This window comes from Rhinolophus sinicus, linkage group LG02 (genome assembly GCF_036562045.2).
Source record: "Rhinolophus sinicus isolate RSC01 linkage group LG02, ASM3656204v1, whole genome shotgun sequence".
Lineage (NCBI taxonomy): Eukaryota > Metazoa > Chordata > Mammalia > Chiroptera > Rhinolophidae > Rhinolophus > Rhinolophus sinicus.
Window position 1 is genome coordinate 5,240,745 of NC_133752.1, and position 24,481 is coordinate 5,265,225.

The window sequence follows — 24,481 nt, forward strand, 5'->3', positions numbered from 1 at the left end:
TGGCCAGGGAGGCTGTCAAACATCCTACAAGGCAGAGGACGGCCCCACACAATGGATTATCTCTCCTGAGAGACCCTGACCTAGGCGGATGGACTCCACATCCCAGCTGCCCGTCCACAAAGCCACACTGCACACACTTTGAAACTCCACAGCCCGGAGTTCACATTTTAGCTGTCCCCGTATATTAGTTGTGTGATTTGGGGCACCTGTCCTAGCTTCAGCTTCTGTATTTGAGAAATGGGTACATCAACCCCACAGGTTTTTGGATGACAGTTAAATGAGTGTGTATAGCACTGAGGTTATTTTTGTGTCATTCTCTTCTCTTCTTTTCTTTTTTTTCTCTTTTCTTTTCTTTTCTTTTTTCTTTTCTCTCGCCTCCCCTCCCCTCCCCTCCATTCCTCTCCTCCTCTCCCCTCTCCTCTCCTGTCTCCTTGCCTCCCCTCCCCTCCCCTTCTCTCCTCTCCTCTTCTTCTTTTCTCATTTTTAAAAGAACTCTATGGCTGGATACATTTAAGACTTTGAGGTCCCTAGCTTGGGTAGAAGTTCATCATCCTAGAAGCTAACAGCCGTGGGAGCTGAGACTCGGTCTGTTTTGCCCCCACTGTCTTCTCAGCCTAGAGCAGTGTCCGGCACAGAGTAGGTGCTCACTAAATGTCAACGTGTCTCTCCACCTCGATGTCCTACACACACACACACACACACACACACACACACACACACACACACACACACACACACCCCAGTCTTGGGTGCTGCAATTGAGTGAGTAACTAGGTGTTTACACAGCGAGTCCCATGGTGGGGGTGGTCCTCACATTTTAGGCTGATCAAAGGCCTGCAGGGCTGCAAGCTCAGCCGGAAGTGTGATCATCACACAACACACCTGAATGCAGCTTGAATGTTCTTTTATAACCCGTGAAGTGGGTCCACAATGCCCCCCCCCCCCCAGAGCTCACAAACACCTGGTGAGGTCCTCCCAGCCTCCCTGTTAAAGAGAAGAGACAGGTGACCTGGGGAGAGGTCCAGAGACTCACTCAAGATCACCTGGCCAGAGAACTCGCACTGAATTTGACAGTGACCTTCATTCCTGTGCCTTGTCCACCATACTGGGCACAGAAGGAACGTGTGACAACAGGTGAGCAGAGAGCACGTCCTTTAACTTTGCATCTCACTCTTCTCACCCTATTCCTGGTGGCTCTGTGTGATAACAGGAGTGACCTGTCCCCAACGTTGCGGAACTTCAGTGGCCTGGGTGGTAAGACAGGACATGGAAACTGACAAAAACACCCTTTGTCTCGAGGGAACAGCTGGGGCTCTGCAGGCATGTCTACCTCTCTGAGGTCTTGTACGCGGCCTCTCCAGCGCGCTGGCTTCAGGGTGGGTGGGCTTCCTACACAGTGGCTCGGAGCTCGCAGTTGTGTGTCGTGGGATGGAGAGGGCCAGGCGGACGCTGGACCTCCTCAGTGACCTGGCTTCCAGTAACCACAGAAGCGAGTCCCTGAGGCTAGACCTTGTTCAAGGAAAGGACATTAGACTTTACCTCTTGATGAGAAGAGTGTCAAGGAATTTGCAGAAGAGCTGTTTTACATTTTATATTTTATTTAAAAAAAAATTATCCTGACAATTTCAGACTTACAGAAAAGCTGCAAAATATTACAAAAGAATTCCTAAATACCCTTGATCCCGGTCCCCCACACATTATTTTACGATGTTACTTGCTTTGTTCCCTCCCCACCTCTTTTCCGAACCATTTGGACCATTTAAGACATGATGCTCCGTTACCCCTGAATACTTCAGAGCACGTTCCTAAAGCAAGAAATTTTCTTATCTAATCTACAGACCGTAGTCAAATTTCATGATGATGTCCTTTATAACAAAATAATCCCTGACCATGTGTCGCATTTGGTGGTTATATCGCTTTAGACCGTCTTTATTCTGCAATAGTTCCTCCCCGTCTCTCATGACGTTGACTTTTGTGAAGGACACCCAGCCAGGCACCAGGCACCATGTCCCTTAACCTGGGTTTGTCCGGTGCTTCCTCCTGAGGAGATGCTGACATGCCCTTCAGGCAGGGATACCACACATGTGATGCTGACTTCCTTTGAGAGCGTTGTACCAGGGGGCGCGGGCTGGCAAGGAACCCATTCCTAGCAATGCTCATTTTGATCATGGGAGTGTCCACCAGAAAGTTACGATTTTACTCTGTGTAATTAATAAGAGTCCTTTGGAGAGATACATTGAGGCTATGAAAATATCCTATTATTCCTCAGACGTTCTCCCACGGGTTTTAACATCTATTGATGATTGTTCTCCGAATCAATTATTATTGTGGTGGCCAAATGGTGTTTTTAAAAAAGAAAACAAAAATTTTGTCATCTTTTTATTGTTGGTTTTTTTACTGAGGAAGGGTATTTATTTATTCACAGCGGTGCAGACTCTTAGATTCCTAATTTTTCAATCGGTTAATAATCCTTTACTCCCCATATTTATTATGATGTCTAAATTGTGCCAGATTTGGCCAGTGGGAGTCCTTTCACATGGGCTCCTGTGTCCTTTTGGTATTCTCTCATTTTTCTTTGAGCAGTTTGCTGGGGTATTCTTTGCATAAGACTCATCCTGGATATTCCCTGCCTAAGCCCTGGAACCAGACACTTTCCCAAGGAATGCTGATTCCTTTTAGTAGAGAATGGCATGTAGAAATCTGGATCTGGGCAATAGGGTGTTATTGCTACTGAGGTGATATTGTTTCCAGCCCCTCAGAAAGGACAGAGGGAAAAGAGATCTATGTACAAGTGTAGACAAATATATTCTTCACATGGGCATATGCACATAGCCATAAGCAAATACATCTATGTCTATGCCTAATGTTGTACATATATTAAGTCCCATGGGTTCATTCTGATACTGTATGGACATATTTTAAAATAATTACACCTGGTTCAAATCCCGATTCCCTTAATTTTTTAGTTCATGAGACCCGGAAGTGAAATGGAATTAAGTTACTTGCCAAGTTTTTTTCCCCCATGTTAAAATGGGAGTAATAACTATACTTACCTTGTAGTTTATTGGCAGATGTGTCGTTTTTTGGCAGTTTATTGGTAGATATGACGCACGCGGAATGTGTAGGGTCATGCACACAGTGAGGGTTTGAAAACGATCAGCTCTGCGATCGTGTCTCTAAGACCCAAGAGCACAGGGCAGGACTTCTCTGTATCCCTGTAGCACAGGCACCAAGAGCTCAGGGGCCATGATCCAGGAAGAGGCGGAATGAATCAACAGCAAACCAGACTTGGCCACACCTGGAACAGGAAGAAACAGGACAAGATGTCAAGCTTGATAAAGAGATAAAAGGTTGGGAGCAGGGGAAGGTAAGAGAGAATGTTCTTGAGGTCATGTGGAACCTTCTGGAACTCTAGACCAATTTGAGGAGGACATAAGGGAACATGAGTACCCCCCCACACACACTCACAAGTGGGGACAGAGCCGTTGGACTTTTTGCTTTGACGCTGTTAGTGGGGTGCCATCTGACACCCCAGTGTGCGGCCTGGGCATACATGTGTCCCACTGGTTGGATACTCACACAATGCTGGGCACAGGGCATGCATTTACAACATTGTTTTCTATTCTCTTCTAAGACCGTCCCTGCTCTCAAAGCTCTCACGGTACTGGGGGAGCTGGCACTCTGCAGTGTCTTCCACAGAAGCAAGGTGACAGCCAGCATCATTCGTCGACCCCACACTTTGGGCCAGATGCCCTTTATTCGTCTCCTCACGCCATCATTGCAACACTCTTGGGAAATAGGCACCATTATCTTCATTTGAAAGACGAGGAAAAGGGAAGCTCAGAGAGGTTTAATGATTTGTGTAAGTGACAGAGGTGGGGTTTGCCGACAGGGCTGTGCCCGGAGAAGGCCTCCCACAGACTGAGGCAGAGTGTACCTCCCGAGGAGTCCCCCTTTGGGGCCTTCCACAACTCTTTGGAGGATTCACACAGAGGGTCACCCCTTTATATATTTTGCCCCATGGGTCTCCTCTGAGCTAAACATCTTGGGGTCTGAAACCACTTCTCATCAGGTCTGGTTGTAAATTCTCTCCCAATTTTGGCCCCTCTTCTGTGCTCTTCCAATGCCCTTTAACAAGGGGCCATTGTACCTCAGTTGTCTACATGGGTTGGGGTCCACTCAGCACAGAGGGGACCCTATCTTTCCATACCCCTGATAACTTCCAGAGCTGGGAAAGCATGTCTCATCTGGCTTGTCAGGGATAGAAAATACGTCCCAGTTCATGTGTCAACTTGGATTCACCGCTAGTGGCAAGCCAAAGGCCTGTGATGAGAAAGACTGAAGCTGCATCCCAGCCAACGGAAATGAGGGGCCTGACTGGTGAATGATGTCCACCATGGGCTCGGGCGGTGGAGGACGTGAGAGAAGTTCTAAGCGTTTCCCGTTCTGCGTCTGCCAGCAGTCCTCCATTCTTTCTACCTTGTAGCACCACTTGAGGATTAAACTATGAATGTCTGAGACTCACTCCAAACTAGGTGAATCAGAATTTCTGAGGGATAAGGCCTAAGCTTTGATATTTAAAAAAATTTTAAACATCTTTGAATGTGTAGCCACAACTGAGAAACACCACTGAGCTGCACTATCATTAGCGGCATGTGTCAAATTGATCTGCTCTGATTCCTAAAGTTATGCTTTTACTACAATAGTCAGTGAGCTCTTCTTAGCAATGGTTCTATTTGCTTGGAGTGTCAATTTCCACCTTTTCACTTTGAGTCTATTCTTGTCCTTGTAGCTGAGATGTGTCTCTTGGAGACAGCATATGGTTGGGTTTAGTTTTTTGATCCAATCTGCTACTCTGTGCCTTTTTATTGGTGAGTTCAGTCCATTTACATTTAGGGTGATTATTGATATGTGATGATTTCCTGTCATTCTATCTTTAGTTTTCTGGTAAGGCTGTGTCTCCATTGTTTCTTTGCCTTTTTGTTGTTGTCTATTATTTCTGTGTGGTGGTATTCTATGATGTTTCCCTCTGTTTCTTCTTTTATTACAGTATATATTTCAGTTCTGGATTTTTTTTGAGTGGTTACCCTTAAGTTTGTGTAAAAGAAAGTTTGATATTTAGAGTATTCCATTTTCTTCAGCATGCTTACTTTCTCCATTCCCATATTCCGGTTCAGGCCTTTACTCTCCCCCTTTTTATGTTTTGGTTGCCACAAATTGTCCCTGTTGATGGTGCAGGGAGTCCTTTTTGGAGTTATTGTTGTTCGATTAGTTGTAAATTCCCGGGGAGCTTTACAGAGGCTCACCTCACGCCGCCATTTTGACCAACAGTGTATCAGCAATGGTTATAGCTAACAGTACTCTAGACCTCTTATTAGCTTGCATCTTTCTTCGACATTCTGCCACATAAATGAATTTGAATGGCTAGTCTTTGTGGAAGATGATCTAAATATTTAAGCAAACTCAAACCTTACTGCAGGTGCCGCTGGAAAGTTCTCATTGATCGGGAACCCAGGGGGTCTTTTTACTGAAGGGAAAGTGATCGAGTGGGCCAAGCTGTAATATTTTGACTCTGATTCTCAGATTCCTCATTGATAAAATGGAATGCGGAAAATGAGGCGTACATAGTGCCTAATGAGTGTTTGTTGAATGAATGAATCAGTGGAATACAAAATCAAAATACTTGTGTTAACCATCTAGGGAAAGAGGGAAAGGGGTAGCAGTTGTCCTTTGCCACACCACTGTGTGTCAGGTGTATGGGGCAGATGACCTGTCTCTTTGGTCTCACAGATCCATGCATGGAGAGAAAATGCTCTGGGAGCTCTGTGCAAAAAATTGTTCCCAAGGAGTTTCCTCCAACCCTGGGTCTGATTTGATGAGACTCTGGACTTGAGCTGATATGGAAGTGAGAGGAGAGACAAGTGTACTTTGCATGTAGGAGGGTTATGAATCATTGGGGTCAGAAGGCAGACTGGCCGGCAGCCTCTACGATGGCCTCCGATGACCGTCGCCGACTGGTAGTCACCCCTGTGTAATGGCCTCCACTTGAGTGTGGGCTAAAACAAATGGTTTGCTTCTAATGAACAGAATATGGCCAAAGTGATGGATGCCACCTCTGAGATTAGGGGACAAAAGGACCGTTATTTCGATCTTGCCCTCTCTCTGGTTCTGATGGAAGCCAGCTGCAAGGCTGTGAGCTGGCCTGTGGACAGGGCTAAAGAAACCGAGCGAGGCCTCTGGCCAACAGGCAGCAAGGACCCGAGGCCGCGTGAATGAACTGGGAAGTGGAGCCTCCCTTGGTTGAGCCTTCCCATGAGGCTGCAGCCCAGGCCGACCTCTGCCTGCAGCCTGTGAGAGACCTGGAGCCAGAAGACCCAGGGAAGCACTGCCTGGGCTCCTGACCCACAGAAACAGTAAAGTAATAAAGACTTGCTGTTTTCAGCTGCTAAGGGTTCAGCTAATTTGTTACTGAGTGATAGATAATTAATATAGAAGAAAAGGAGGGGAAGCACGGTGCATCTTTTGTTGGAGGGCGGGTCGGGGGGAGGATGCATGTTGTTGGACACCCATTTCCAAAGGAGATCATGAGTGCAAAAAAGTCATGTGTTTTTTTTCATGTAAAAGACGTAGATGGCGTTTATGCTTTCCCCACCATATCTCCTGGGAGATTGTTTAGTGGTTTTTGTTTTAAATATAGATGATCAGGAATTTTTAGGACCCTGATTAAATCTGATTGAAGGAAGTGTGGAGAATGGTAATTTACAACTGACAACTGTTAGCTCTTTGCGGGGCAAAACAACATTTCAAAGGCCTGTGTTTTATTTGTTTTTTGGTAGTTCATGAAAGAGCAGTCCTTTCTGTGCAACGTGGCAGGAAGCCATTTTCAAAGAAGAGCTGATGGGGCAGAGAGGACTTCAAAAATGAGTTGAAAACAAACTCAGAGGCTCTGGGACTCCATTACTGCAAGCTCCTCCTTTAGGGAGAGAGGCTGTTAAACAAAAATCAATAATTTAAGCAACTTCTGGCAAAATGATTTGGACATTTCGGGCAACACAGAAAGAGCATCAGATCAGGAAGCAAGAAATTTGGGTTCGAGTCCCAGTTATGTGATTTTAAATAAATGATTCAACATCTCTGAGTGAGAGTCCCTCACCTCTAATAATAAAAACCATCATGATTACATTACAAGATTATTATTAATGTAAAAAAATACTTATTTCCTAGAATTTACCCCATACCAGATGGCACACTTGGACTTGTGCCAAGGGGTCTCATTGATCATGTAGGGGTTCAGAATGAGTCACCCCAAGAGGTGCCTCTGTGGCATGTGGATTATTGTGGGCTAAGGCAACAGAGACCCTGTGGGCTCACAAGACACTTCTGTCATCCTCACCAACCCCTTAACTACCCAGAAGAACTTGAATTATGGGACTTGCCCATAATAAAGATGATCAGAGATAACCTTTTTTTGACCTAACTCTACAGCAGGGCAAACTAGGAATTACTGAACACCTGTTCTTCTTATCACCTGAGAATGACCTTCCTCCCCTCTGAAGCCCCAGGGTGCCTCATCCTTAGTTCAGAATGTCATACATGCCGCATTGTCCCTTTCTGTCTCTGAAACTCTCATGTATGTGGGGTTCCCATAAGTATGTATGTGTCATGCACGGTACCATGTGGGGTCTCTGGTCCCGCTCCCCACAAGAGAACGCAGGACATGGTGAGGCCAAAAAGGAACACCCACGGAGCCATAGATAGGGGAGCCATACCATTATAGTTTCACAGGAAACAGGATCAACATGACCTGCAACCCACTGTCCACTTTTCTGCCAACCAACCCCACTTGCTAACTGCAATCCACGCTTGCAGTCTCACCCACCATCTTCTTGCTAGCCCCATTTTCTGCTAGCGTAGCCACGGCAGTTATATTAGTGGCCAATGGCTCACTGGTTACAGCTGACGGCCAACTAGTCACAGCTGATGGCCATCCAATCACAATTGATGGCCATTTACTACCTGAGCCAGCACCTCTCCATGTGAGGCCGAGAGCCTGGAAAGTGCACTCCTGGCTCTGTCCCCACCGTACGTAACTAAATTTGGTTATTTTCTCTTGTTAATCTGTCTTATGAGACCAGCTGAAAGAACCTAGAGGAGTAAAAGAAAGTTTCTTCCTCTCCCATAATCCTTAATAGCAGCTTGCTGTGGTCTAAATGTTTGTGTCCCCTTAAACTTTATATGTTGAAATCCTCACCCCCAAGAGATCCGAGAGAGTTCCTATCCCTTTGCCACGTGAGGTTACAGCTACAGCAAAAAGATGGCTGCCTTGGACACGCTGAATCGCCAGACACCAAATCACCAGCACCTTGATCTTGGACTTCCCAGCCTCCAGAGCTGTGAGAAATAAATTTCTCTTGTTTATAAGCCACCTCCCCTATGGTATTTTGTTGTAGCCGCTCAAATGGACTAAGACACAGCCCTACGAGTAGGTCTGTTTGTCCCCGTTGTACAGCTGATGATGCTGAGGTTCAGAGAGGTTGTGCTCCTTGCTCAGGTAACACAGCTAAGAAGTGATGAGATGGGAATTCAAACCCAAGCCTGTCTGACTTGACACTATCCCACACGGTAAGAATGTGATGATAGCAAAAGCAAACCAAACCTAACCCACAAGTTCCAAAGATGTATCGATGGCCTACTCTGTGCCCCTGTGCTAGGAACCCAGAATTAAAGATGGACTAGCATCATGGTCTCTGCTTCCATGGACCTGATATATTCTCTGGACCTCTCAGAGGTCTTGGAGGAAAGGGAGTCTGGTGGTGGTGGGACGGGGTGGGGGGTTGATGCTCTTGGTTTAGCTTTGGACTCAAGTTTAAGGTGCATATGGGCCATCCAGGTAGGTGTATGGGGTGAGGACCAGAACAGAGGTCTAGATCTGGGATCACCACCATCAAAGATAATGGCCAACACCGATTGCTTCATTTGTGACAGACATTGAGCCAAAGGGCTTCCGGGTATCAGCCTGTTCAATCTTACAATGATACTGTGACATAGCTGCTAACGATTCACAGCTCAATCTAGCTCAAGTGCCAATGTCTCTTCTGTTTGGAATCACTTTCAGTCTCTTAAGAGCTCCCTGGCGCCTTTGGTTTGTTTCATTTGAGTTCTTCTGGACTCAGTGTGTGTCAGAAATTTTCTCCTATGGAGCCTGAAAGCATTTTTGTGATGGTTGGGTTGGGGGACCCTCAGAAAAATACCTTTGCATGCCATTCGGAGGGACTAAAGCCTTCATTCCTGATCAGAAAGGCAGCAGGAAAGGATTTGCCCCCGGAAATGTTAAGGGGTGCACTGACCTGGTCCCAGCACAGGCCTCCTAGCTCCCGTCCTGTTTCCCTATACAAGTCAAGGCCGCGTTCATGCTCTCTGGCCACAAAGGGCCTCAGGGGCACCAGGAGGGGCAGCACCCTGAGCAGGAGTCATGATGGCAGTGATTTATTGGGGGCTTGCTACACGCATGGGCTCCGTGCTAAATGTTTTCTAAACATGAACTCATTTAATGTTCACAGGAAATCCAGTCATTTGCAAACAACAAGATTGAGGAATGGAGAGGTTCAGTGACTTGCCCAAGGTCACACAGCGAGCGTGGCAGATGTGAGATTCAGACCCACGTAGGAAGACTCCGAAGCCCACTCTCCCCACTGCACACCTGCTGCTGTGCTTATGGGGCCCGTGCTCCTGTGGGGGAGGGGAAACCCCCCCTTCTCCTCTTGGTTGCTACGGCTGGTCAAATAGTTAACAGAAGGCAGATCACTAGGAAAAAATTCCAATTTAATGCGTATGCACAGGCAATTTGCATAAGCATGGAGAATTACAAAGGTAAAATGAGGTGTATATTTTCCAAAAGTAAAATGAGGTGCATGTGTCATTCTGGGCGAAGGAGAAGGAAGGAAGGCAATTCACGGGAGCTGAAAAGAGTTAATGTTTAGTGAAAAAGAAATGTTTGCCGGCCATTTAGCCACCATGAGTCACAGGGAACTTTGGTCAAATGGGCCTTGCCATGTTCCTCCCTGTCGGCCACGCCTGGTTCAGATTAAACTACAGCTCCTTCCTGGAACAGACGTTCTATCTTATATTCTTTTAGGCAGTTAGAGAGAGGGCAAAGGTTCTTCTTGAGAGTTCTAGGCCTTAACAAGTACCAGCTTAAAATAATCAATATTCCACAAAGGTGTATTTGGGGTGGCAAACTCTGTTCACACCCACTCCCTTAGGCCTGAGTCCTGGGGGCCAAGGGCCGACCCTCACATAGCCCATCCTGGTACAACAGTCCCTGTCTCTTCTCGTCTTTTCCCTTCCCTTCTCTTCTTTTTTTCCTACCCCCTCCCTCTCCCCTCCCTCTCTCCCCCTCCCCTCCCCTCCTCTCTGCTTTCCTCTTTTCTTTTCTTCTTTGCTCAGCCCTCACAGCAATCCTTTGAGGTCACTAAGAGCATTTTCTGACCTTAATAACACTGTCATCTGTAGCTGTTGCTCAGACCATTCCCATCTCCACAGCTGGGCTTGGCCCGTGGTTCTCATGAACACAGGGTGCCCAGTTCACTTGGAGGCAGGAAGTGAAAAGGAATTGCACGAATGGGGCAACAATGGGAAGCAGACCCCTCTAGGAAAGAGGCATGTGGACTTCCATCCACGTGGTGTGCATGCGACCAGGCAGCACTGGCACCCACCCGACCCTCCCTCTGCGATGTGTTGACCAGCTCTGGGTGCCAGGCTGGCAGGGGTAGCAGGATACAGGCTGCCCAGAGTGGGGGGAGGGGGACTGGCTGACTCCAGTAACACAAAGTTGGAAGCCCTGGGTGCCAGCAGAGAGGTGCGAGATAGTGTAGAGGGAGTTCAGACAGGGTGAGTTCCTGTCTGCCTGGGGCACCAGGAACTACTGCGAAGCTAAGGTGGCCGTGTAACGCTCTGTGATAAACATCGGGCTGCATACATGTTTTCAAATTAGAGTTTTGGATTTCTCTGGATAGTTACCGAGGAGTGGAATTGCTGGGTCATAAGGTAGTTCCATTTTCAGTTTTTTGAGATACCTCCACACTGTTTTCCATAGTGGCTGCAATGGGGATAAGGAGGAAGGTGAGGGGATTAGAAGCACAATCAGTAACCACAAGATGGCCACGGGGATACAAAAGTCAATTTGGGGGATGTAATAAATGATGTTGTAAAGATTTTGTGGGGTATCCGATGGACACAGGTCTTATTAGGGAGACCACCTCAGGGATGATGTAGATGCCTGATCACTGCACTGTACACCTGAAGCTGAGGCTGAAATATATATATATATACACACACAAGAAGTGGAGTACAGCATTAGAAATAGAGACAGTGGAAATGTAATGGCTGTGTGCGATGTCAGAGGGGTAGTGGATGGGGGAGGGGAGTTGTCACTGTGTGAGGGATATAAATGATAAATGTCTATTACATTGTTTTGTACACCTGAAACTAAAAAAATTGTAAAAAAAAGAAAAAAGCTCTGTGGTATGAGAACAGGTGAAGAGGGGAGGGGCAAAGAGGGGGCAAAAGGAACAGCATGAGCAAATGAGCACAGGTGACAGGTACTTTGTCCTTCCATTTGAAACTGAAGATGCTTTGACTCTGGAAACATTTTAACCATAATATAACAACATCAATAGATTTTTCCCTAGCAAGTATTTTCTAGAGTAAAATGGACTGAGCCAATTAAATGCATTGATTATTATTTCATCAACGTCTTCTGCCACTGTGTTTTCTGTTTTGGGGGGGAGTGAATTATTTTTAGCCAGGTCCCATTGAAATTTGTGATGGCCAGTTTTATTTTTTATTGATGATTTTTATCAGTGATCAACATTATGATCAGAGTAAAAACTGATAATTTGGATGTTTCATTGAGCGGAGCCGTGAGAAATTTGTGAGCCAAGCTCCTCAGCTATCTCAGGCTCGGTGTATGGTCCCAGGTGAGCCGTTGGCCCACTAGGTCGGTTCTTTCAGACACCACCCGTCAGGCTGAGTGTTGTGTGCTCCTTGTGTGTACTCTGGCTGGAGCAAAGAGAAACACTGGGGCCAAAACAATGGGAATGAAACACTCACGGTCAAGGCGGTGAGGTCAAAAAATGTGGGCTTTTTTTAGGCTCAAGGGTCTGCAGAGAGGACAGCACAATGCGTGTCTAGGGGACTCACACTGCCCGGGGCATCTGACACCAGTGGGCAGAAGAATGCTTGGGTCTTCCTAGCAGCCCAGAACCAAACACTCCCGATTTCCTTGTCATGACTAAGAGTTCTTTTAATCCAGGTAGATGGTGTCATAGAGTGGATAGAAGCAGAAGACTGACGTTTGAATTTTGCCTCCGCTACTCACTAGCTACGTCCCCCTGGGCAAGTCTCTTTGATCTCTGACCCTTTGCTTTTATATCTGAAACATGGAGATAATATCTATCTCATGGGACTCTAGCACAGCTCTTGGCACTTAGTACGTGTAACATAGACTGAGTCTTTTAGGAATGAATTACCTAGTTGCAGAGTAAGCACTATGGAAATGTAAATCTTCCTTCCTTCCTCCTCTTTCTCCTCCATTCTCTGAAAATCTATCCTTTTGATGAGGTCTAGAACACACTACCCCAAAATATGGGGCGTTGGCATATTGCCTATCTTAAGCGGAAGGACGTTGGGAAAATAGCAGAAGTAGTTAAGGTCACTCTGACCTCCCCCAACCCTTCTCCCCTGAAAGCAGGAGATAAATGTCCCATGTGAAAGGTCTCCTCCCTATGCTACGAGGAAGAGAGATACCCTTATCACCAGAGACTGAATTTGGGGCTGGGAAGGCTGTATGAACAAGTCTTGTTACCATTTTCACCATTTACAACCCCAAGCTCAAATCCCTTTCTTGTCACATCGAAGCCTTAGAGTTCTGAAGCGCTATCCTTTCACACAGGAAACTGTGTGCCTCTGAGCCTTTGCACATGCTGTTCCCTCTGTCAGGCATGCTCTTCCACCCAGAAAGCTGGTGGACTCCGTTTTACTTCCAGCTTGAGTGTTCTCTCTTCTGTGAAGCCCTTCCCCAAGCTGCCCACCCAGACGGCCAGTCCATTCCTTGTTCTCATGCCACCACCTGACTAATACATCTTGTTTATTCCTTGTGCCAGGCAGGGCTTTTTCAGCTTCGGGTGTCAACCAAAACTCACCTCAGACGTGTGTTAGCATAAGCGTGACTTATTGGCTTTTGTAACTGCAAAGACCAGGGTATGACCGAATCTAGCGGCTCAAAGATGTCTCCTTTCACTCCTTCTGTCTCTCTCTCCTCTTCCTCTCTTCCTCCTCCATCATCTTTCGTCCCCTAGGGCACCCCATTGGAGGTCCGGGTAACTGACCCCAGCTTCATCCTGCAGCTCCACTCCTTGTCTCTTGACCTGAGTCGATGGTTTCCCTCTGGTTCGGAAACTCTGACCTCTGGGTCTGGTTGTCTGTGGCCCTGCAGGCACAGAGACAGCAAGGAAGCCAGTCTGGCTGGAATGTGAGGCACCTGAATGAAGCCAAGTGTAGGGCGGCGGTGGAAGCTGGAGCTAGTGGGCTCCGAATGCCAGCTCGAGTGGTCTGGGCTGTGTTCTGTAGTGGGTCTGGGGGCGCCACTGCGGGTGCCATCAGCATTCTACTGTAGGCAGACAAGTCGAGCAGGGTGTGTAGGGGACGGAACAGAAGAGTCAGGATTATGGCGATGGGAGACTGTCCCACTAGCCAGTTTTATTTTGTGAAGGGAGGTCACGAAGCACAGGCGACTGAGTTTTAGGATGGAGAACACAGAAAGGAGAGGTGGTACGGAGGGCATGGCTGCAGACACAAGCCCTGGTTACTGTGGCAGGCTGAGTAATGGGCTCTGAGGAGGTTCCCATCCCGAGTCCCAGAGCCTGTGAAGGTTACCTTATATGGCAAAAGGGTGAACATCCCCTTAATGGCAAACATGTGATTCAGTGAAGGATCCTGAGATAGGGAACTTCTCCCAAAGTATCCAGATGGGCCCAATGTCATCGCCAAGGCTGAGCTAGCATCTGCTGGCTAACTCCTGACACCCTGTACTGTGCTTCTTTCTGAGCTGCACGCTGACCCTTTCGTGTGACTGGCACAGCCTTGCCCGTGGTTTGGCTGGAGGGTTACTTCTCTGGTCCTTATAGATCTATTCTCAAGCTTTGCTTTGCCTGAGCACTTCAGAGTCTAGTGTTATAAACCAAATAATAATACATATGAGACCTCAGAAAGAAATCATAATAAATCACTTAGATGAGTGTGGCCCTTGCAGGTTGGTTCACTCCAATTTGCACACTTCTTTGGAGAGATGTTTCGTGCCTTGAGCCCAGCTCAGCGAATCCAAGTTCACATCGGCTTCCAGCCTGCACTGTGCCTCCCTCACGCCTCCCTCACCACCTCCCCGCATTGTGTCAAAGTATTTTTAGCCAGAGTAGCAGCAATTAAAAAATCTATCTACACCAGCTTTCCTTTGAATGACCTTTCTTTTAAATGATATACACATGCACCTTAACTGGTCTGCCTCGCTCTGCCTCACGTCCTTCTTCTCCTTTCAATCCTGCCAGACAATGTGGATCAGCGACCTGGTGAGAGACTCGTCCAGATCTTTCAAGATCCCAGGCCCGTCTCCCACTAGTTCACATGCAACGTGGAAAAACGGTCACACACATTTTATGTTAAAAAGGCAGGCTATCAAAAGTGTCCACCGATGGATGGATGGATACACAAAATGTGGTCTATACATGCAAGGGACTATTATTCAGACTTTGAAAGGAAGAAAATTCTGACACATTCTACAACATGGACGAACGTGGAGAACATTATGCTCAGTGAGATAAGCCAGTCACAGAAAGACGAGTATTATATATATGCTTCCACTCATATGAGGTCCTTGGAGCCGTCAACCGCATAGAGACAGAAAATAGAATGGTGCTTGCCAGGATCTAAGGGAAGAGGGGGGTGGGGAGTTATTGTGTAATAGGGGATGTAAAGAGTATCATTTTGGGAAGACGAAAAAGTCTGGAGATGGATGGTGGTGCTGGCTGCACAACCATGAATGTATTTAATGCCACGGAACTGAAGACTTACCCATAGCTAAGATGGCAAATTTCATGTCATGTATATTTGAGCACAATAAAAAAGCAGGCCATTAAATAGTCTTCCATTACAATTCCATATAACATTTGTTGTTTTTTCCAGATTACATAAAGAACGCGTGTTCAATGACACAATTGAAAAATACAGAAAGCCTCCAAAACAAAAGTGATTCATACTTTCACCCTTCAAAATTAAGTGTAATTGACATTTTGTTGTGTATGATTTTAGTCTTATACTTCTATGTATGTTTACTTATACACACACACGCACATTTTGAAACTTTTCTCTTACACCAAAACTAGAATTTTGTACTTACACTCTGGTAGTTTTTTCCCCTTTTACTTAAAACATCATAAACAGTTCCTGTTGTTTAGATGAATTTTGTTTTCAAGTTACTTACTAATTTATTCATTCAACAAATATTTAATGGGCACCCATTTTCTGCTTAATTCGTGTCCCCTTACAAAGTTGAGAAAATGTTAGTGAACGCCTGATACCCTGACCTTGATTTTCTATTAACATTTTCCTATTCTTATTCCACTATGTATCTATCTATCCATTTATCCATCCCTCTATCCACCCATTAAGCCATCTACTTTTTGATGCATTTTAAATTGTTCTGCTCAGGTCTCAGCACATGTCCATCTAAATTCTTTGGTAAGCTTATTATTAATGAGAGTTCAGTATTTTTTACAATTTTTCTTTTGATGGAAAATTTATATGCAGTGAAATGTGTGTGTGTGTGTGTGTGTGTGTGTGTAATAAACATATACTTGGAATATCATCATCACGTCAGAAGTCTCACATTTGTATCTTCTGAGACAATCCCCATACCACACCCCAGAGGCAACCACTGGTTTTCTTCCCAGAATAGTTTTTGTATTTCTGGAATTTCATATGAATGCAATCATTTAGTGGTTTTTAGATTTATCCACGTATCAGAAGTTTGTTCCTTTTTAATGCTGAGTAGTATTCAACAGTGTGAATAACCAGTTTGTTTTTCATTTTTGTGTTCATAGACAGTTGAGTTGTTTTCATTTTGGAGCTCTTACGAGTAAAATTGCTACGAGAATTCTTGTAAGTTTTCTTTTCTCTTGGTTTCTATGATGGTCAATCTTATGTGTCCAGTTGACTGGGCCAGGGTGTCCAGAAGTTTGGTCAAACCTGATTCTGGGTGTGTCTGTGAGGACGTTTGTGGATGAGATGAACACGGGACTGAGTAAAACAGATGGCCCTCCCCAGTGTGCGTGGGCCTCGTCCACCTGAAGACCTGAGCAGAACAAAAAGACCGAGTAAGAGGGAACCTCTCCTGCCAGACTGTTAAGCTGAAGCATCGGTTTTCTTCAGCCTTTGGACTTGAACTGAAACAAAGGCTCTTCCTGGGTCTCCTGCCTGTCTCCAGCTTGCTGACCTCAGATTTGGGGACTTTTCAGCCTCCACAGTCACATGAACCCGTTTTTTATAACAAATTTCTTTTCATATATATATATGTGCCTATATATATGAAAAGAAGATACATATGTGTGTGTGTATATATATATAAATATATATATATATATATATATATGTATATATGTATATATGTATATATGTATATATGTATATATGTATATATATATTCTGTAAGCAAGATGAGAAGATATCCATATATATAAAGGTTTATATATAAAATATATCTAGCTATCATCAATGTATTATGAATTTACCTATCAATCTATTCTATCTATAAGCTACTTACCTGTCTTCTTACTATTATCTATCTATCTATCTATCTATCTATCTATCTATCTGTCATCTTCTATCTATCTTGCTCACAGGAAACCCGTGTTTTCAATTTGTACCCACAGTCCCCAGAGTTCCAGCAAGGAGCAGGGACCCAATAAAAGTGTGAGGAATGAATGAAAGGCCGGATCACTAGAGGCTGCTGAGTCCACAGGAAGGAGAGCAGCTGAGATGTACTTCGGTCCCCATCCCTTCTCTGGTCCTTTGGGAGGACTTTAGCCAGGATGGGTGTGCACTCAAGCGCCAGAGTCTGTCTGGGCTGCAGGCACAGTGGGGAGTCATTGGAGCTGCCTTGGGTATCTCAGTAAACCGGCCGGGAGAGGCCCTTGTCTTTTATCTTCTGAGAAGTAACCTAGGTGGTTCCTGTGTTCTAGCTGCTGGCTTTAGCCATTAGCCCAAATACTCCACTGATGCAAAGAACCCAGCCCAGACAAACTGAAGTGGCAATTTCCCAATAAGCCTAGATCATTTGCAGGTCACGAACTCTCACGGCCACGTATCCCAACACCCACTACAGTCAGGGCCTGCTGAGAAGCCTATTTTCTTCGTGGGTTGTTATAACCAAGCCATGGTGGGGATCATTATGTGAAAGGACTGTTCCTCAGCCTCTCTCAGAGTTGTCAATCTCCCCATCTTATGCAAAGCTCTGGCTGCAGTAATCAGACTTAACGGACGGGCGTGTGGATTGGAAAGTGCTAAAGACCAGGAGTCTTGTTACTCTTATCCTAAGATGCAAAGAACCCAGAGATCAAGGATGCCGTGTAGTCTAACCATCCCATGTCACAGACGGAAACCTTACGCATCAAGAAGTTAAATTAATTGTTGAAGTCAGATAGTTATGAGAAGGGCCAGGACTTGGAAACTTGAGTGCCCAGCGCTAATTCAGGCATAATCCCTTATAAGATGTGTGATTTGGGGCTAGTTACTAGTGTTTGGGGGCCTGAATTGTCCTATCTGCATAGTGGGGAGACGAATACCTATTGTCTGTGATGATTAGAGGTAAAGTGTGTAAGTAGCTGGCCTCTGGTAAAGGCTACAATGATGCCACAGCAGAAGAGTGTGTCAGAATTACTGTCCTCTCCCCATCATCCGCGTTTCATCAACAAGCTTAAAGCTGTTGTACAACAGACTTCCGTTCCCTGGCTCAGTGTGACTCATTGTCACTTTTCATGGGTATGGAATACGCAGGATTACGGGGGAGTTCTTGTTCCTCTAGACAGACAGAAAATGCCAGCAGAAGCGGGTGAGGTAGAGTTGAGGGAAAGAGATAACTCACCCCACGATCTCCATGTGTAGGGTAGATGTTGAGGAGAATTTGCCTTCATTGGTTGGTGTGAGCTTTTGTCTATTAGCTTTTATCTGCTCCTGTGTGTGAGGTGATTTCTGTGCTGTGATCAGGGGTTGAGTAAATTCCCCCTTTGGTCTGATTCTCCCAAGCAGGGGGGATAGCAGATGATGTTTGTTGTTCTGTCCGTGTTATAAGGTGATGGTTAGCTTAGGGTTAAAGAAATTCTTGATCAGGGGTTGAGAGAATTCCCTCTTTGTTCTGTCTGTTTCGCCCACATCAGCAGGTGAAGTGAAGAAATAGCTAAGTTATATCAGGACGGCGTGACAGGCACGTCGCCAGGCCTTGGAAGACCTTGGGCTGAAGGCCCCAAACTAGAACAGTAGATGTTGCTTATCTGGATGAATTGGCCCTTCGGCCGGATGGGCAACATTCACATGAGTAACTGCCGGACCCTCCCGGAACTGGCCATTCCCGGAGGCGGAGGCGGGAACAAGAAACTTGGCTCTGAGGTACATCTGAGAAAATACATAAGACAGACCTCAGTTGGCAGTGTTATAATAATTATTGTTTCATCACTTGGTCATTTGTCATTGGTGAGTTCTCCTCATTCTAACATTTTGAAGACTCCCAGCAACACAGCTTACAACACCAGGGGACGTCCTGACTTCCAGCCGCGAACCTGGGGAGGGCTGGCTGGTTCCCGGCCTCTCCAGTGCTGTTCCCCACGGTTAGCCTTCTTGAGAACTTGTTAGTGTCTAGAAAACTTACATGCAGCTTGCAGCTTATAGCATCGGAAGACGTCCTAACTTCTAACAACAACAACGACAACAGCAGCAACGTTCTTCAGATTGTTAACACCTTGAAAACTTACATGCAGCTTGTAGCTTACAATGTCAGAAGACGCCTTGACTTCTAACAACAAAGACCACAAGACCAACATTCTTGGGAACTTGCAAGCAGTGGTGAGGGAGACGTCTGAGTGTCTCTCAGCTACAGACCTGGCAAGCTTTTGATTTGTGACTTTCCCAGTGCTGTTCTCCCCCAGTTTGGTGAGCTTTTACATCTCCTGTAATAGTTACATCCTACAGAGTTTATTACTGCTTTTGGATACTCCTTACTGATGTTATTTGTGTATTTAGCCAAGTGATTCTTGATCAATAGTAAACATATGTTGGGATCTCTTAAACTTACGTGTGCTCCTTTGACATGACATTGGTATCAATGTGTATAGTTTAGTCTTAACCACCTTTACTTTCTGACATTAGCACATTCTATTAATTGCCTTTGTCTTTTTCCATTGGGTATTGCTAAATAAATTGATTAAACATTGCTAAATAAATTCATTAGCCCCATTCTCGCATGTGTCCCTCCTCCTCCTTTTCCCCACTTGTCTTTACACCATGACATCCCCTCTTTCACATGTTCTCAGTCTTAGGTAGATTTGCTCCATAAATGCAGCTTCAGTGCTCCCTCCTGCAGAGACTGCTGCCTCTAAGGTTTGCATTGTGTTCCTCCCCTAAATTCCTAAATTGGATCCTAACCCCCAGTACATCCAAATATGACATCATTTAGAGATAGGATCTTTACAGTGGTGATAAAATTAAAATGAGGTCATTAGGAGGCTCCAATACGACTGGAGTCCTTATGAAAAGGGGAAATCTGGAGACAGACACAAACAGAGTGAAGACACAGGGAGAAGACAGCCATCCACAAGCCAAGGAGGGAGGCTTCAGAAGGAACCCAGACTGCCAACACCTTGCTCTTAGACTTCCAGCCTCCAGAACTGTCAGGCAACGGATTTCTGTTGTTTACGCTGCCCAGTCTATGGTATTTTGTTACAGCAGCCCTAACAAACTAATCCAGTCAGTTACAGTTTCTGTAGTTAGAGGTCTGCAAGGCTCATTCTCATGGCTCATTCTACAACAGCCCACATGACACAGACAGAGGCTCGGAAGGCACTTGCTAACTAGGCTGTGCCTGCTTGCTGCTTTTGGAAACCCAGCGTCTGCCACATAAATAAGACACATGGCTCAGTTACTCTGATCGCTCCAGCTGATAGCCAGCGAAGCGCCTGGCATGTGAGTGAGGCCATCCTACGCTCACCTCTTAGCCAACCCACCATCTGACTGCAGACGCATTAGCAAGTCCAGCCTGCATCAGCTCAAAAGAACCTCCCACTGGGTGGTGCACTCAGGAGCTAAATAAGCCTTTGGAGTGGTTTCTCATAGCTATAGCTATAGCTAATCAAGGGCAGCTCTACCCTAAGAGAGAAAAAGGCAGTTCAGGGTGTGTTACTGAGTTAGTTACCACTGTGAGTCCAATCCCAACCAGAGACACTGCAGGAAGCTGTGTAGACTTCATGTCAGCGCTGTAACTCTGAGGGACGATTCTCATCCACCTTTGTTGAGAGCTGTTCCCATGGCATTAGCTCTCCTGAACTCCTGGCCGATGGGGCTGGGCCAGCTTCCATGCCTTCAGAGGTAGACGAGTTGAGAGACCAGACAGCCCTTGAGATGAGAAGCCTTCCGCGTGCTCGGGAGCTGTCCAGCCTGGCAGCTTCTGAAGTCGGAGGTGGGCCGAGGATGTGGGGTGAGCGCAGATGGCGTCTACTGCAGATGGGGAACCTGTTACCGTATGGTCAGTGTGATGACAGGAGGGGCTCCGAGGTGGGGTGCCTGCCTCAAGAGGATGGATTTGAGGGTGCTATATGAACTGCTGAGTACAACGCCCCGTAATGGTAACTCTTCATCCAAATCGGGATCCCTTTCATGGTCCACGTTTCAAGCAGAGGAGGAGCAAGCACGGACTCTGCGGTCTGGCTGGGGAGCTCTTCGTTCCACTCAAACTGCTCACTGGAGGAGGCGGCCTGCTTGGCTAAGTGTGGCCGTGATCCTGCTTCTGCAATGATGGGTTTCTCAGCAAGAGACAAGTGCTTATCAGCTGGGCTTATTGACTCAGGGACCAGATCTTTTAAGTGGCCATTCCAGTGAAGGAATAAGGATGTGTATATATATATTTGATTAGAGATAGGGAATTCACAGAGTAAAAGTTTGGGGAGAAGTATTTCCTGCACAGGCTTAACAACAACAACAACAAAACACACTAGAATCCAAAATGAGAGGAAATTAATTTCAAATAGTGTTGGTCTGTGAATACAGACCATGGAAAACGCAATGCTGGGCTGGAGGGCCGACCCCAGCAACACTTCCCAGGGTGCTCAGGGCACAGCCAGCACCACGCTTTGGAGAGGAGGGCCCCGTGGGAGGCGCGTGTGTGGAAGGTAGCCCAGAACATTCTCTTCCTGGGGCAGTTGTGATGCTTATTGGCATATCCATCTCCCCAAAAGATGGGCAGTAAGGAGGGCCCTCTAATCTTGCCTAACTCAGATTTCCGAAAAGTGCAAGAACTTTTAACTCGCCAGACCCCGATTAAATTCCCCAGGAATGCTTGGTAGACTGCAGGCATCAGCCACAAATCCATTTCCGAGACAGGTATGTAGTCCCAGAGGAGACGAAATTTCCTTGGTGGATATGGTAGAAGGAGGGTTGGCCTGGAATCAGGAGGTTTGGAGCCTGGGCCGACCTTGCTGTTGGATCTGGGCAAGCCTCTTAGCCTCTGTAGGTTTCAATCTGTCCAATTCTTTATGTTTTCTCATCTATAAAGTGGGATTCATAATGCGTTGTTTGAGGATTATATATGAGTTCATGGAGCAGTTTGGCTCAAACACGGGGGTGCCAAAAAATGTATCTAAGTGGACACTTTGGTCAGCGTTGCTCAAGCAGTAGTTCGCTGTGATCAGAAGTGTCTGGACGCTGATGGGAACCACTTTGAGCACCTCTTGTAATTGCAGAAGTCAAACGTGACTTGTATTCACCTTTTGTTATCGGTATATATTGAGTATTACAATTTTAATGCAGTTTTCCTTTCTTAAAATGTGTATACATTTTTTTTGGCACCCTCTGTATAAACTATCATTCATCAATAGGAAATCTTGGGCAGGTCCCAGACTTCAGATGAATTTTCTAACTTACATAAATAGTATTAATGGGCAGATGACCTTTACCTTGAAAATTCTTGGTGGGGCAGCTGGGTGGGTTGGCAGTCCCTGAGCATCACATCCTGCTGTCCCCGGGCCCTCCCCAGGCTCAGGTGTCCTGGTTGCTGATCCATGGGGGCACTGGGGCTAGGTTCAGAGGTTTGGGGAGCACCTGGTTAGTGGGGGTTGGAGGGAAGGGGGTTGGTGGTGGGTAGCCAGATGCCTTTCCCATGCAAACAGAAGCTGTCTGCTGACCAGTGGGAGGAGACAGTCCAGGGAGGCAGGGCTTGGAGCTCTTGTCCATCTTGTGGCAGAGAGAAGGGCGTAGGGCTTGGGTAGAGGAGGAAGAATTGGGGAAAGGCTGGAGAGAGGAAGCAGGCAGCACAGGAAATTCCAAACAACCCTTTGGAATGACCTGCCTGGCCTACCACCTATCCTCTCCCAGCCTCTCTTGGGATGAGTTATTCAACCTCAGAGAACGATTTCCTCATTGGTTAAAGGGTGACACTAATACCTGCACTGGCAGGGTCGTCATGAGGATTAGAGATAATTCATCTTAGGCACCCTGCACAGCTCAGCAAGTTCTAGCTATTGCGTTAGTATTCATGGTTTTAACTGATCGCGACCGGTACAACCCTAACCTACCCACCCAACAACGTCTTTTATTTACGTCATCTGTTGCTAAACCAAGTCTCTCCATGCTAGTGTCATCTGCATGATGACACTCTAGAGATAATTTTATCCAGTCCACCAATTTGTAGGTGGACATTTGAGATCCATGGGTAATGGTTTGAGTCGTTTCTTACATTATTATTCTCTAGCCACCTAATCTAAAGTCACAACCCAGACACTTCCTGGAACATCACCATGTATTATATAAGACCGGGTCTAATATAATATAATTAATATAATATAATATAATATAATATAATATAATATAATAATATAATACAATACCGGGTCTTATATTAATTTTTGCTCCAAAAGACGCATTAGAGCTGATGGTCTGGCTAGGTCTTATTTTTGGGGGAACATGGTAGTACCTGAGAATTCGTTGAACTGTGGGAATGACATTCCTACTATTCTCACAAGGGACTGATATATAAGCCAGGCATGATAATTTACTAATTTTTGCTATGAAAAGTAGCATTATTAAGAAAAGTCAGGGTTTGAATTGGTTTGACCAATTTGCTGGAAGCCAAATTATAATGAGAAAGCTGCGGGGCATTGAGGAATGAGAAAAAGGGGCAGGAGTTAATTGATGTGAATATTTGTCATTTCTGGCATCTGGCTTTGAGAGTTGTGCATTCATTTCCAAAATCAGGAGCAACTGGACAGGTTGAATCTGTGGGTCAGGGCATCTTTGTCCTTGAGGAGCCAATGGGCTCTGCCCTTTGACACTTGAGCTTTATGTTTAGGCTTTCCTAGCTCATCAGTATCCCCTTATGATGAACAGAGCCTGCCTTGGACTCTTCTAGTTTTAATTTTGTCTTCTGAACACACTTTTCATCCTCTTCTGGTTTGCGGGGGACTCCCTCCCTGACTCCAGGTGGCTCTGGAAGAGCGGTCGTTATAACACACACGCTACCCCCAGCCCTCTCCCTGCCCCTTACTTCTGGGTTGGGCACGTGAGCGACTTATCCTCCCTGAGCACCATGATGGACCCGGGATATACATGCGACCTGGGTGGGGAAGTCAGAATCTTTGCGAGGTTGCTATTTAAACATTGTGGGTGGTCGACTGTCTGCAAAGCTGGCCACAATAACCCCTCGCATCCCACACACCCCTTTGTGATGTGACTTTAGGTGCCTCCCATCAAGAGATGGAATTATTTCGCCTCCCCTTGAATCTGGGCTGGTCTGATTAGTTGAAGAGATGCCACGTGAGTTCCAAGCCTCAGCCTCTAGAGGCCTTACAGATTCTGTTCTCACTGTCTTACAACCCTGCTGCTCTGTGAGTAAGCCAGGCTGGACCCTCCTGGAGTCTGAAACACTTCATGCAGAGAGAGATCATCCCAGCTGCTCTAGCCACCCCAGTTGAGGCCCCTGATGTGTGAATGAGGCCATTTGAGGTCAACCAGCCTCCAGCTGACACCACCTGACCACAAATGCCTGATTGAATCCAAAGGACACCATGTGGATCCAAAGAATTCCCCAGTTTGCTCACCCATAGGACTGTGAGCAGAAAAATGACTGTTCTTTTAAGCCACTACATTTTGGGGTGTTTTGTTCCACAGCAAT

General features: G+C 46.1%; 1 protein-coding gene across 1 annotated transcript in view; it reads right to left on the reverse strand.

The window, feature by feature from the left end:
* Window positions 1-1,696: 1,696 nt before the first annotated feature.
* SLC2A9 (solute carrier family 2 member 9) overlaps window positions 1,697-24,481 on the reverse strand; it is a 148,208-nt gene continuing 125,423 nt past the window's right edge. The window contains exon 12 of the mRNA XM_074321361.1: window positions 1,697-3,298. Coding sequence (XP_074177462.1) covers window positions 3,272-3,298 — 27 coding nt within the window. The 3' untranslated portion in view covers window positions 1,697-3,271. The remainder of the gene's footprint in view (window positions 3,299-24,481) is intronic.